Consider the following 14,696-nt stretch of genomic DNA (forward strand, 5'->3'; position numbering starts at 1 on the left):
GGGAGAAATATGAATAAGGTCTTGAGATGGTAAAGATCATGACATGTTTGATGAATAAACATTATTAAAAATAAAAAGAGGATAATATCATAATACAGTTTTCTATTTAATTTTTTTCACTTAATATTATAGCATAAGCATTTCCAACATATAAAAGAAGCAGCAAACATATAAAAGCAGCAAATTATTACCAATAATGAGAAAAATCAATCCCTAGAAACAGACCCACAAATGAGATAGTATAGAATTAGTAGGCAAGGAGATTAAAAAATTGAGCAAGTAGAGAAAAGATATAAAAAATACCCAAATTGAACTTCTAGTGATAAAAACTATGACACATGAAATAAAAATTACCCTGGATAGGATTAATAGTATATTATACACTACAGAGAAAAAGGTTAGTGAAAACACAGAGAAAAATAAAACAGAAAGAGAGGGAAAGAGAACAGACTCGATGAGCTGTAGGACAAATCCAAGCAGCCTAATGTGTAACTGGAGCCCACAGAGAAGAAGTAATAAATACCGATTCTATACATTTTCCGATTGATTCTATGAGGACAGCATTGCCATAAACAAAGACATTACAAAAAACAAAGATATTACAAGAAAACTACAGACCAATATCCCTCATGAACACAGATGCAAAAATTCTAAAATTTTATTGGAACACAGGCATTCTCGGTTTACATATGTCTATAGCTGCTTTCCCAGAGTTGGGTAGTTGCTGTAGATATTTAATGGCCAACTTTATATCTGGCCCCTTCCAGAAAAAGTTTGCTGACTTTTGACTAAAGGTGTATATTGAAAGAGGAGAGAAATGGCTACCTCAATTATCACGGAAACCAAACTTCAGATAAATAATAGCATCTTCACTTTTTTCTTTACTTTAACCTCCCTCACTGCCTGTACCCATCTTCCCTACACCTCACCATCTTTCCTCAAAGAGCCAACCAGCAGAAAGTCCAGTCATTCAACAAACATGCACCAAAAACAAATTTGCAATGAACGTCAAAAGTCTTAACATTATTACCTTTAGATGCCCTAATTAACTTACGGTAACCACGCCCATTGGTGGTATACAAAATTCACAGTTTCATGCACAAATAAGTTCATCCACAACAGTGTTATATATGGTACATATCCTTGCATAATACCCTTATTTTATTAAAAAATCAAAATCGTGATAAGCCAAGACACTATAAAATATAATACAAGTCTCCAAGAGCTAAATATTAGATGTTGCTCTGGAAAAGTTTTACTGTAGCATCAGATTAGAAACAGATATAGAATCCCTAATCCTCAATAAATTTTGTGTCCCTAAAAAAAAAAAAAAAAAAAAAATTTTGTGTCCCTGATAACACACAACCTGGTAACACACAAATACTAACCTGTTAGGTACATATCGGTGGGAGACTTCCTTAGGCTGGGCAAGGTTCTCAAGTCTTTTGGTCAGTTGAGCCTTCAAAGCATTCCGGGAAACAGGGCGAATAGGATCTTGATTTCCCCAAAACAGTTTTCTGTTAAAAAGCAGAAAAATAAAATGGTAAGAAATTCACTGCTAATTGGCATCTTAGAAATGGCTCTTGACATCTTCTCTACTAATTTTACTTCACTTCAAGAACTATCTCTATTACAAAATTTTAGTTTCCAGACATCAGAAGCTGAATAAACTACTTATGGAATTTAAAACAAGAACAAGACTGTTTTATCTACTGTCTTAAAAGATGATGACCAAAAATGAACCTATTAGAGATAGTTCTATTTCTGCCAACATGTAATTAACACTGTAATTTATAGTCAGGTCAGCAAAAAATGGGCATGCCAGTTATCTACACTGTGCTCTCAGTTTGGGTAAAGTACTGTACCAGGTGGTCAGACCTAATCAACTCCCAAAGGCCCCACCTCCAAATACCATCACACTGGGGGTTGGGATTTCAACATATAAATTTTAAGGGGACATAAACATTCAGTCTATATCATCTGATAAAGTACTGGTATTCAAAATACAAAAAGAACTCTTAAAATTCAACAATAAGAAAACAACCCGATCAGTGGGCAAAAGATCTGAATAGACACTTTACAAAAGACAATATACAGACGGCAAACAAACATATGTAATACGCTCATCATGTCATTACAGAATTGCAAATTAAAATAATGAGATACCACTACACACCTATTAGAAGGGCTAAAATATAAACCACTGATAACACTGTGGAGCAACAGGAACTTTCATTCATTGCTGGTGGGAATGGTGCAGACACTCTGGAAGACAGTTTCGCAGTTTCTGACAAAGCTAAGATCATATTCTTACCATATGATCCAGTAATTGCACTCCTAGGTATTTACCCAAATGAGGTGAAAACTTGTATCTACACAAAACCTGCATATGAATATTTATAGCAACTTTATTCATAACTGCCAAAAATCAGAACCAACCAACATGTCCTTCAGCAGGTGAACAGATAAACTATGGTACATCCAGACTACAGAATATTACTCAATGCTAAAAAGAAATTGCTACTGAAATGAAAAGCCATGGAGGAACCATAAATGCATATTTCTAAGTGAAAGAAGCCTGTCTGAAAAATTTACACATTGTACAATTCCAACATTATATGGCATTCTGGAAAATGTAAAACTATAGATATAGTTAAAAGATCAGTGGTCACCAGGGGTCTGAAGAAGAGGGAAAGAGGGAAGGGGTCTCTAAGTGGAGCACAAGTAATTTTTAGGGCACTGAAACTATTCTGTATAGTAATGTAGTAATGAATATATGACATTATGCATTTGTCAAGACCCATAGAACTGTACAACACGAAAAGTGAACCCTAATGTAAACTACAGACTTTTGTTAATAATAATGTGTCAATATTCATTCATTAATTGTAACAAATGTATCACATTAATGCAAGATAATAATGTTAATAACAGGGGAAACTAGTGGTTGGTAATATAGAAATTTTCTCTGTACTTCTCTGTACTTCTGTTGAGTTTTTCTGTAAATCTAAAACTGCTTTCAAAAATAAAATCTATTAATTTAAAAAATAAAAAAGCAATAGGAGATCAGAAAAAAGAAAAAAAAAATCAGGCTTCACTCGGGAGCTAAAAAAGAAAAGGGGGAGTCCTGTGGCCAAAAGTGGAAAGACAGTGGGTCCAGCCTGCTGGAAATCTAGAAAACAGGTATGCTCTAGGCAGAGGCTTAGAGACAGCAGGACCAGCTGTTAGAAGCAACAAAGTTGAACTTGGAGGATGGGCACAAGTGTTTCATGTGAGTGTGGCATAATGCCCTGGGACAGTGGTTCTCAAACCTGTCTGCGTATTGGAATCATCTGGGGAGCTTTAACACTCCTGAAGCCTATGCTGCACCCTAGGCCAAATGAGTCAGGATTTCTGGGAACGGGACTCAAGCATCAGTCAGTCTTAAAATTTTCCAGGTAATTCCAGTGTGCAGTCCAATTTGAGAATCACTGACCTAGGGTTTGCCTTCCATGTGTTAACTCAACTGAGGTGACAATATTGATTCAGTGGATCCAGTTGAGCACAGAGGTGCTGGGATGCAGTGTTAGTGGACAGGTAAGAATAATACTTACCTATTTAATGTAAGAAATACATCATCACACACAAGACTACATAATATTGCCTTACCTATCTGGGGCTCCCCATTGTTTCTTAGGCCTAGAAAGATCTTGAATTCTCTTCCTAGAAAAAGAACTAACAAATACCAGCTGATTAATTCAAAGAGAATGTTTAACAAATATGATTACATGAGATGGCTCCTACTCAAACAAATCTCATTTGAGGGAGAAAGAAAAACCAATGTCCTATTTAATGTGATTTTTTTTTAATTTTCTTTTTTTAATGTAGCAGGTTCTTATTAGCTTTCCATTTTATACATATTAGTGTATATATATCAATCCCAATATCAATGCCACTTTCCCCCTTGACGTCCATAAGTTTGTTCTCTGCATCTGTGTCTCAATTTCTGCCCTGCAAACCGGTTCATCTGTACCATTTTTCTAGGTTTCACATATATGCGTTAATATACGATATTTGTTTTTCTCTTTCTGACTTACTTCACTCTGTATGACAGTCTCTAGATGCATCCACGCCTCTACAAATGACCCAATATCGTTCTTTTTTATGGCTGAGTAATATTCCATTGTATGTATGTACCACGACTTCTTTATCCATTCATCTGTAGATGGGCATTTAGGTTGCTTCCATGACCTGGCTACTGTAAATAGTGCTGCAATGAACATTGGGGTGCATGTGTCTTTTGGAATTATGGTTTTCTCTGGGTATATGCCCAGTAGTGGGATTGCTGGGTCATATGGTAATTCTATTTTTAGTTTAAGGAACCTCCATATTGTTCTCCATAGTGGCTGTATCAATTTACATTCCCACCAACAGTGCAAGAGGGTTCCCTTTTCTCCACACCCTCTCCGGCATTTGTTGTTTGTAGATTTTCTGATGATCCCCATTCTAACTGGTGTGAGGTGATACCTCATTGTAGTTTTGATTTGCATTTCTCTAAAATTAGTGATGTTGAACAGCTTTCCATGTGCTTCTTGACCATCTGTATGTCTTCTTTGGAGAAATGTCTATTTAGGTCTTCTGCCCATTTTGGGATGGGGTTGTTTGTTTTTTTAATATTGAGCTGCATGAGCTGTTTATATATTTTGGAGATTAATCCTTTGTCTGTTGATTCATTTGCAAATATTTTCTCCCATTCTGAGGGTTGTCTTTTCGTCTTGGTTGTAGTTTCCTTTGCTGTGCAAAAGCTTTTAAGTTTCAGTAGGTCCCATTTGTTTATTTTTGTTTTTATTTCCATTACTCTAGGAGGTGGATCAAAAAAGATCTTGCTGTGATTTATGTCAAAGAGTGTTCTTCCTATGTTTTCCTCTAAGAGTTTTATAGTGTCCGATCTTACATTTAGGTCTCTAACCCATTTTGAGTTTACTTTTGTGTATGGTGTTAGGGAGTGTTCTAATTTCATTCTTTTACATGTAGCTGTCCAGTTTTCCCAGCACCACTTATTGAAGAGACTGTCTTTTCTCCATTGTATATCCTTGCCTCCTTTGTCATAGATTAGTTGACCATAGGTGCATGGGTTTATCTCTGGGCTTTCTATCCTGTTCCATTGATCTATATCTCTGTTTTTGTGCCAGTACCATATTGTCTTGATTACTGTAGCTTTGTAGAATAGTCTGAAGTCAGGGAGTCTGATTCCTCCAGCTCCGTTTTTTTCCCTCAAGACTGCTTTGGCTATTCGGGGTCTTTTGTGTCTCCATACAAATTTTAAGATTTTTTGTTCCAGTTCTGTAAAAAATGTCATTGGTAATTTGATAGGGATTGCATTGAATCTGTAGACTGCATTGGGCAGTATAGTTATTTTCACAATATTGATCCTTCCAATCCAAAAACATGGTATATCTCTCCATCTGTTGGTATCATCTTTAATTTCTTTCATCAGTGTCTTATAGTTTTCTGCATACAGGTCTTTTGTCTCCCTAGGTAGGTTTATTCCTAGGTATTTTATTCTTTTTGTTGCAATGGTAAATGGGAGTGTTTCCTTCATCTTTCAGATTTTTCATCATTAGTGTATAGGAATGCAAGAGATTTCTGTGCATTAATTTTGTATCCTGCAACTTTACCAAATTCATTGATTAGCTCTAGTAGTTTTCTGGTGGCATCTGTAGGATTCTCTACGTATAGTATAATAAAATCTGCAAACAGTGACAGCTTTACTTCTTCTTTTCCGATTTGGATTCCTTTTATTTCTTTTTCTTCTCTGATTGCTGTGGCTAGGACTTCCAGAACTATGTTGAATAACAGTGGTGAGAGTGGACATCCTTGTCTTTTTCCTGATCTTAGAGGAAATGCAGGTTTTCACCATTGAGAATGATGTTTGCTGTGGATTTGTCATATATGGCCTTTATTATGTTGAGGTAGGTTCCCTCTATGCCCACTTTCTGGGGAGTTTTTATCATAAATGGGTGTTGAATTTTGTCAAAAGCTTTTTCTGCATCTATTGAGATGACCATATGGTTTTTCTTCTTCAATTTGTTAATATGGTGTATCACATTGATGGATTTGTGTATATTGAAGAATCCTTGCATGCCTGGGATAAATCCCACTTTATCATGGTGTACAATCTTCTTAATGTGTTGTTGGATTTTGTTTGCTAGTATTTTGTTGAGGATTTTTGCATCTATATTCATGAGTGATACTGGTCTGTAATTCTCTTTTTTTGTAGTATCTTTGTCTGGTTTTGGTATCAGGGTGATGGTGGCCTCATAGAATGAGTTTGGGAGTGTTTCTTCCTTTGCAATTTTTTCGAAGAGTTTGAGAAGGATGGGTGTTAGCTCTTCTCTAAATGTTTGATAGAATTCACCTGTGAAGCCATCTGGTCCTGGACTTTTGTTTTTTGGAAGATTTTTAATCACACTTTCAATTTCATTACTTGTGATTGGTCTGTTCATATTTTCTATTTCTTCCTGGTTCAGCCTTGGAAGGTTATACCTTTCTAAGAATTTGTCCATTTCTTCCAGGTTGTCCATTTTATTGGCATAGAGCTGCTTGTAGTAGTCTCTTAGGATGCTTTGTATTTCTGCGGTGTCTGTTGTAACTTCTCCTTTTTCATTTCTAATTTTATTGATTTGAGTCCTCTCCCTCTTTTTCTTGATGAGTCTGGCTAAAGGTTCATCAATTTTGTTTATCTTCTCGAAGAACCAGCTTTTAGTTTTCTTGATCTTTGCTATTGTTTTCTTTGTTTCTATTTCATTTATTTCTGCTCTGATCTTTATGATTTCTTTCATTCTACTAACTTTGGGTTTTGTGTGTTCTTCTTTCTCTAGTTCCTTTAGGTGTAAGGTTAGATTGTTTATTTGAGATTTTTCTTGTTTCTTGAGGTAGGCTTGTATAGCTATAAACTTCCCTCTTAGAACTGCTTTTGCTGCATCCCATAGGTTTTGGATTGTCATGTTTTCATTGTCATTTGTTTCTAGGTATTTTTTGATTTCCTCTTTGATTTCTTCAGTGATCTCTTGGTTATTTAGTAATGTATTGTTTAGCCTCCATGTGTTTGTGTTTTTTACGTTTTCGCTGTAATTCATTTCTAATCTCATAGTGTTGTGGTCAAAAAAGATGCTTGATATGATTTCAATTTTCTTAAATTTACTGAGGCTTGATTTGTGACCCAAGATGTGATCTATCCTGGAGAATGTTCCGTGCGCACTTGAGAAGAAAGTGTTATCTGCTGTTTTTGGATGGAATGTCCTATAAATATCAATTAAATCTATCTGGTCTATTGTGTCATTTAAAGCTTGTGTTTCCTTAGTATTTCTGTTTGGATGATCTGTTCATTGGTGTAAGCGAGGTGTTCAAGTCCCCCTCTATACTGTGTTACTGTCTATATCCTCTTTTATAGCTGTTAGCAGTTGCCTTATGTATTGAGGTGCTCCTATGTTGGGTGCATATATATTTATAATTGTTATATCTTCTTCTTGGGTTGATCCCTTGATCATTATGTAGTGTCCTTCCTTGTCTCTTGTAACATTCTTTATTTTAAAGTCTATTTTATCTGATATGAGTATTGCTACTTCAGCTTTGTTTTGATTTCCATTTGCATGGAAAATCTTTTTCCATCCACTCACTTTCAGTCTGTATGTGTCCCTAGGTCTCAAGTGGGTGTCTTGTAGACAGCATATATATGGGTCTTGTTTTTGTATCCATTCAGCAAGCCTGTGTCTTTTGGTTGGAGCATTTAATCCATTCACGTTTAAGGTAATTATTGATATGTATGTTTCTGTTACCATTTTTTAAATTGTTTTGGGTTTGTTTTTGTAGGTCCTTTTCTTCTCTTGTGTTTCCCACTTAGAGAAGTTCCTTCAGCATTTGTTGTAGAGCTGGTTTGGTGGTGCTGAATTCTCTTAGCTTTTGCTTGTCCGTAAAGCTTTTGATTTCTCCCTTGAATCTGAATGAGATCCTTGCTGGGTAGAGTAATCGTGGTTGTAGGTTCTTCCCTTTCATCACTTTAAATATGTCATGCCACTCCCTTCTGGCTTGTAGAGTTTCTGCTGAGAAACCAGCTGTTAACCTTATGGGAGTTCCCTTGTATGTTATTTGTCGTTTTTCCCCTGCTGCTTTCAATAATTTTTCTTTGTCTTTAACTTTTGCCAATTTGATTACTATGTGTCTTGGTGTGTTTCTCCTTGGGTTTATTCTGTATGGGACTCTCTGCGCTTCCTGGACTTGGGTGGCTATTTCCTTTCCCATGTTAGGGAAGTTTTCGACTATAATCTCTTCAAATATTTTCTCGGGTCCTTTCTCTCTCGCTTCTCCTTCTGGGACCCCTATCATGTGAATGTTGTTACATTTAATGTTGTTCCAGAGGTCTCTTAGGCTGTCTTCATTTCTTTTCATTCTTTTTTCTTTATTCTGTTCCGCGGCAGTGAATTCCACCATTCTGTCTTCCAGGTCACTTATCCGTTCTTCTGCCTCAGTTATCCTGCTGTTGATTCCTTCTAGTGTATTTTTCATTTCAGTTATTGCATTGTTCATCTGTGTTTGTTTGTTCTTTAATTCTTCTAGATCTTTGTTAAACATTTCTTGCATCTTCTTGATCTTTGCCTCCATTCTTTTTCCGAGGTCCTGGATCATCTTCACTATCATTATTCTGAATTCTCTTTCTGGAAGGTTGCCTATCTCCACTTCATTTAGTTGTTTTTCTGGGGTTTTATCTTGTTCCTTCATCTGGTACATTGCCCTCTGCCTTTTCATCTTGTCTATCTTTCTATGAATGTGGTTTTTGTTCCACAGGCTGCAGATTGTAGTTCTTCTTACTTCTGCTGTCTGCCCTCTGGTGGATAAGGCTACCTAAGAGGCTTGAGCAAGTTTCCTGATGGGAGGGCCTGGTCAGCACTGTATTCTTCCTATTGGGCCACAAAACCATATCAAGTTATTTGATTCAAAGTAGATACTTTGTCCTAGAGTACGTAGGCACCATCCTCAAAAAGAATTACATCTGAGCTATTACTTCAGCTGTGCCTTCGGGAGGTTGTTCCAGCATTCAGTGAGGTCAGCAGCTTCTCCAAAGTCCGGAACTCCACACTCCAGAGGCCCTTCTTTCCACATGCTCTATTTTATGTGATTTGAAGAGTGCTAAAAAGTGCAAAGTATTCAAAATATTGTGGACCCAAAATACTCACTTCTAAAGTCATTAAAAATACAGTACATAATAAAACAAAGACAATATATATACAATATAACCAAGAGCATACTGTCTCCAGAAGAACCCAGGTAAAATGCACACTTAATGGTAAAACCCCACAATTTTCATATTAAGTAATTTAAGTAATTTTGTAAATGGCTTGATGGCATTGGATTCTGATGAGATTGTATAGATAAATTTCAGACAGAATACCTGGCTTTGAGAAAACTATGAAAAAGGCAAAATATACTCTGGGTACTGCTCATCCCCTGTTCTGCCCTACTCTGCTCCCTTGGTCCTTTCCTGACTATTCTGAAACCACTGATAGCAGACACAGTTTGTGCTCCCCAAGTATCCATGTGATCCTTTACATTTCCCAGCCTCCTTTGCAGTTGTTTGAAGCCATGTGACCAGTTATGTCTAAGTTCAGCAGAAGTGTTGGGTATCACTCCAGGGCAATGCACTTAACAACTAGTGTCCTGGCGGGGGGGACAGGGAGGGATAAACTGGGAGATTGGGATTGACATATATACACTACTATATATAAAATAGATAATTAATAAGAACCTACTGTATAGCACAGGGAACTCTACTCAATACTCTGTAATGACCTATATGGGGAAAGAATCTTAAAAAAAGAAGGGTTGATATGTGTATATGTATAAGTGATTCACTTTGCTGTACAGCAGAAACTAATACAACGTTGTAAATCAACTATACTTCAATAAAAATTAAAAAAAAAAAAAAAAGGAGAGAACTAGTGTCCTCCTCCTCCATCTCTCTTTTCCTGTTGCAGTGACCCTAGAAACTACATATTCTGTACAGCACAGCCAGCTAACTCACACTGGATTGTGACATTAGGGATAAGTAACCTTTTATTGCATCTAGTCATTGAGAGTTTTGTACCTTGTTTGTTACTGCAGCATTGTCTATCTTATGCAGACTAATACACCACCTATTTTACTATAGCTCATGTTATAATTACTTATGTACTTGCTTGGAGTTTGAAGGACCCAATAAATAACAACCCTTTTTGCCTACCACAATTAGGAACTAACTGAAAAATAGGCATAGAAGTCAGACAAGTAGAAAAAAAATACTTTCTCTGTTACTGATAAGATGATATTGAAGAGAGTCCTGTGGATCTCTGACATCCCTGTATTGAACTTGTCCCCCAAGGCTGCAAGCCTCACCCTTCAGAGGCTAAGTTTGCTATGTGACAGAAAGCAGATCACAAAGATCATTCACTGTAGATAAGCAGGTCCCAAAGAGTGAGGACCCAGAAGTGACCAGTTCTCTCTCCCAATCCCATCAAACAGATGTCACTTCCACCCCCTGGGGAGTCTAATTATGGGATAAGGAAAGAGGCCAGAATTACTCAAGGAAAGTGCTTCTATGTACAAAAAGGCAGGTGAGAGGAAAAGCATTCTCCCTTGCCTGAGCTCTCTAATAGGCTCTAAACTCTTTATGTTAAAACAAGCCCTGCCCTGGTGCCAGGTAGGATTCGGGCCTGACATAGCACAGGCAAACCCTTACATGAAGTCTTCCTAATTAAATGGTGATTGATGCATCATGAAGCTCCTTTTAGAAAGTGGGAGGAGGCAAGGGGGGATTAACAGGAACTCCTGAGGTTGCCCAGTCACAAAACTGGGCCATCCATCCTGAAGATCAAGCTGAAATCTTTCAATCAGTTTATCTATTTCCATGTTACTCTCTGTTTAACTCAACAACTTTTGTTGTCCCTCAGCCTTTAGTAATGACTTATTTGCCCCTTAATGCCTTGCCTTAGCTGTGCTAGAAGAGAAATGCAAGTCAGGATTCTAGGCACACACCCAGGCCACAGTATTAACAATGGAACATTTCCCCTGAGGCCAGTGTGGTGGTGGCAGCACTCAATCTTAGAAACATGGAATGCTTGATCCAACCATTCTTCTCATGTAAGAGATTATTATTTCAGTACCAACAATGGATATTCTGTGTTTTCTTATTTTTAAATGAAGTGCTGTTTTCTTATCCTGGAGCGAATTACTTAATTCTCTCAGCTTTCATTCATTTGTTCAACAAATATTTATTGAGCACTTACTATGTAACAAGTAGTGTTCTAGGACTGAGAGTATATAGGGGAACAAAACAGACAAAATCTTTGCCCTCAAGTCAGGGCGGAAAGACAATAATGGAAAAATAAATACATAGTATATAAGATGGCAATAAGAGCTACAAAGAAAAATAAAGTCAGTAAGGGGATGAGGAGTATGTAGAGGGGAACGGGGTTGCAATTTTAAATAGGGTGGTCAAAGAAGGCATCACTGATCAGCTTATATTTGAACAAGGATAAGGTATATAAACTTTTCAAGAAAAGATCATCTCATTGAAGCAGTGATAGCAAGTGCAAACGCCCTGGGGCAGAAGCATGCCTATATGTCTGAAAAATAACAGGAGGCCAGTGCAGTTAGCCTCATTTGTAAATAAAAATAACTATATCCATCTCGAAGGGTTATGTACCTAGCACATTCTAACCATGGAGTGAGTACTCAGTAAATGTTAGTTCCTTTTTCCTTTCTCATTCACAGCACGTAGTATGATACCTTGCATGTATAATAGTAAATGCTCAGTAAATGCTAATTGAATTGAATTGAATTGGTATTTAATTGTTTAAAATATAAACTGAGTTTAAGCATCTTATAAGGGAAAATCATGGAACCATCAGTAATCCAGATAAAGTAATACATTTAAGATTGTTTAAACTGTTATCACTCAAAGAGTTTGCTAGGTAAAATACAGGTTTGAAGGCAGTAAGAACAGAATACCGCTTCTACACCCTTTTCCCCCAGTGTCATATTCTGGACTCTTCTAACTACCCCCTTTCCTACTGCAACTAACCTATCTGCATTTTGTCCCTCAGGACTACTCTGATGCTTACCTCAAGGGTTCCTAGCCTAAAGTTCCCAAAACCTTAGGAGATCTATGAAGACAATAATGGGAGTCCACAACCTTTAGAACATCTCAGAAAATCAAATGGAATCCTACACCACGCACTAACAGGCTGTTGAGGCTCTCCAAAACACCAAATTTGTTTCTGAACTATATCAACTCCATACATTACTTCACACTGATAGAAGACTCTGATTAGTACTTTTGCATGTCCTTAATTTTTTTAAAAATTAACAAATATAATGAACAATAACAACAAAAAATATTTCCAAACATGAAATCGTGGTGGTGGATTGAGATAACCAAAAGATTCTTTGGTGGTGAAATGTTTGAGATCTGCTATGTAATTGATACAATGCACTCCCTAAGCCATGTTACTGTCAGGAAACAATGAAGACACTGTCCATTGCCAGAAGGAAAAAAAAACCCAAAAAAACTACACCCTTACTCAATAAAAGAATGGTTTTGCCATGCAGGTACTCTTTGAGCCCTGCTGAGACAGCCTGAGCCAACTTTCCAGGGGGGGTGGCTAGGTGGAGGAAAAAAGCAAGCCTTAGTCCAGACAAAACATTTTATTATATATTAATCTTTGCAAGCAAGTCAGCTTCTGGCTCCCATCATCACCTCCAAGCCAAGATTTCCCTCCCTACCTTTTCTTCATCAGCTAAACAATATTCTTTTAATGTATCATTTTACACAAGACAGTTGAGTTTCCTCATTTATTCCTATAGATACTTAAATTGGATTGTTACTTCAATTGGAAATTATCTCATTAACATCTGCTAATCCTATGTGGAGGTCTAATATCTCTCCTTTTCATTCACTTATTGTGCATTATGTCACCACAGTTACATCTGCAACCTACATCTCTTCATCTTAAGGCAGGCTTCCCTTCTCTCTCAGGTATTATATTACCTCACAATGTCTAGTCGTGATCCTGTGCAGAAACAAGAGAATGTGGTCGAAGGATTTTAACTCTTGAAGGCAAATTTTTTTTTAATGAGGATTCCCTTGCTGTTCCATGTCTTCATTGGTAATTAGTCTCCTATAGTTTGACAACAGCTAAGAAAGTTTTGGACATCCTTACCTTAGGTGCAGAGCAATAAATATATGTTTATATAGCAACAATTATGGAGATGATTTCAGGTCTGAATTATTGGATAACTCAAATAATTCTCTCTTTCAGTCAAAATGCTCTTTTACACTTGACTATTTTGCTTATATTCAGAAAATATTTTCTTTTATAACAATCAGGTACAGCACATTTGTTTAACAAGATTATTTGAGAGGACTGGGACAGGGATAGAAAATGGAGAGAGAACAATTTTCTCACAGAATCAAACCAAATTAAGCAATAAAACAAAAGCAATAAGTAGTATAACAGCAGAAACAAAAACATTTTAAAAACACTCTCTTCACAGTCTTTTTTTAAGTATAAAAACTTACCAGGTGTAAACGATTTCACTGTCTATCTAGTAATTGGAGAGTCTGCTCACTCAGCATACCTTTATTTGAAGTAATTTGGTATTTTAAGTGGCTATTCAGTAATACTCAGTAAATGTTAGTTCTACCAGATCTTCTACTCAGCCATCATACAACCTTGGGAAAGTGACATAATTTCTCTTAATTTCATTTTCTCTCAGTAAAATCTAGTGATTATATCCACCCTATCGACTTCTCAGGATTCTTGTGAGAAAAAAAATCTTTTTAAACAGCAAAGTATTACATAAAAATAAGGTAGCAGTATTTAATACCTAAAAGAGGTGAGGAAAAAACAACTAGAAAGCATAGTAAATAGAAAATGCAAAATAAGTCTAACTAATAACAATAAATGTAAATGTTAAACAATAACAATATGAATGGTTTTAACTGACTTATTAAAAGAGTAGATAAAAATAAAATCTGATATTATTTACTTCTCATCTATATGAGCCATTGATATGAACCCATGGTATTTTCTCTTTAATGATTCTATTCTGTTACCTCTTCTAAGTATATCTTAGCCAAACCAAGAGTAAGCATCTATTTTCAGGAGGCATCTAGTTTACACATTGTATGTACACACACACACACACATTTTTTTTTCATAGAGGACACTTTCTTGAAATTTCATTAGCTACTGAATTTGAATTAGAGGCAAGAGGAGACTGGGATACATTAACTTGGAGCTTCACAAAATCTATGACATGCGATTGTCAGTGCAGAATCCCAAGTCCCTTAAAGGTTCAGCCCTATTATGTGACACACATAGCATTGAGCAAACAAGTAAGCACTGAGTGAATATAAGAAGAGTTCTCCTAAATCTTCATCTTAATCACTTTATCTCTCTTCTTTCCTTTTTCCCACAGGAATTACCATGAGAAAAGGGCCTTATGACAAAGGGAAAGCATAGGAATCTTCTCAAAACCCCCAAGATAGGCTTTCACTTCAAATGCCCCAGATTGAGTGCCCCATTCAGCTAGTAAAGTCTGGGAAAATGGTACTATATCTATATTCTTACCATTTCCTTACAAAGTCACAGGGACCAGGATCTGCAAAAAGAAAAGTAAAA

The 14,696-nt window shown here is 36.5% G+C and overlaps 1 protein-coding gene across 1 annotated transcript in view; it reads right to left on the bottom strand.

Annotated features, from left to right (window-relative positions):
- Positions 1–14,696, bottom strand: part of SPMAP2L (sperm microtubule associated protein 2 like) — a 65,448-nt gene that overhangs the window by 30,539 nt on the left and 20,213 nt on the right. The window contains exons 2-4 of the mRNA XM_059924086.1: positions 14,646–14,676; positions 3,649–3,714; positions 1,389–1,517 (exon numbers count right to left, since the gene is read on the bottom strand). Of these exons, the coding sequence (XP_059780069.1) occupies positions 1,389–1,517; positions 3,649–3,714; positions 14,646–14,676 (226 nt within the window). The remainder of the gene's footprint in view (positions 1–1,388; positions 1,518–3,648; positions 3,715–14,645; positions 14,677–14,696) is intronic.

The sequence above is a fragment of the Balaenoptera ricei genome, chromosome 5 (genome assembly GCF_028023285.1).
Source record: "Balaenoptera ricei isolate mBalRic1 chromosome 5, mBalRic1.hap2, whole genome shotgun sequence".
NCBI classification, from domain to species: Eukaryota; Metazoa; Chordata; class Mammalia; order Artiodactyla; family Balaenopteridae; genus Balaenoptera; species Balaenoptera ricei.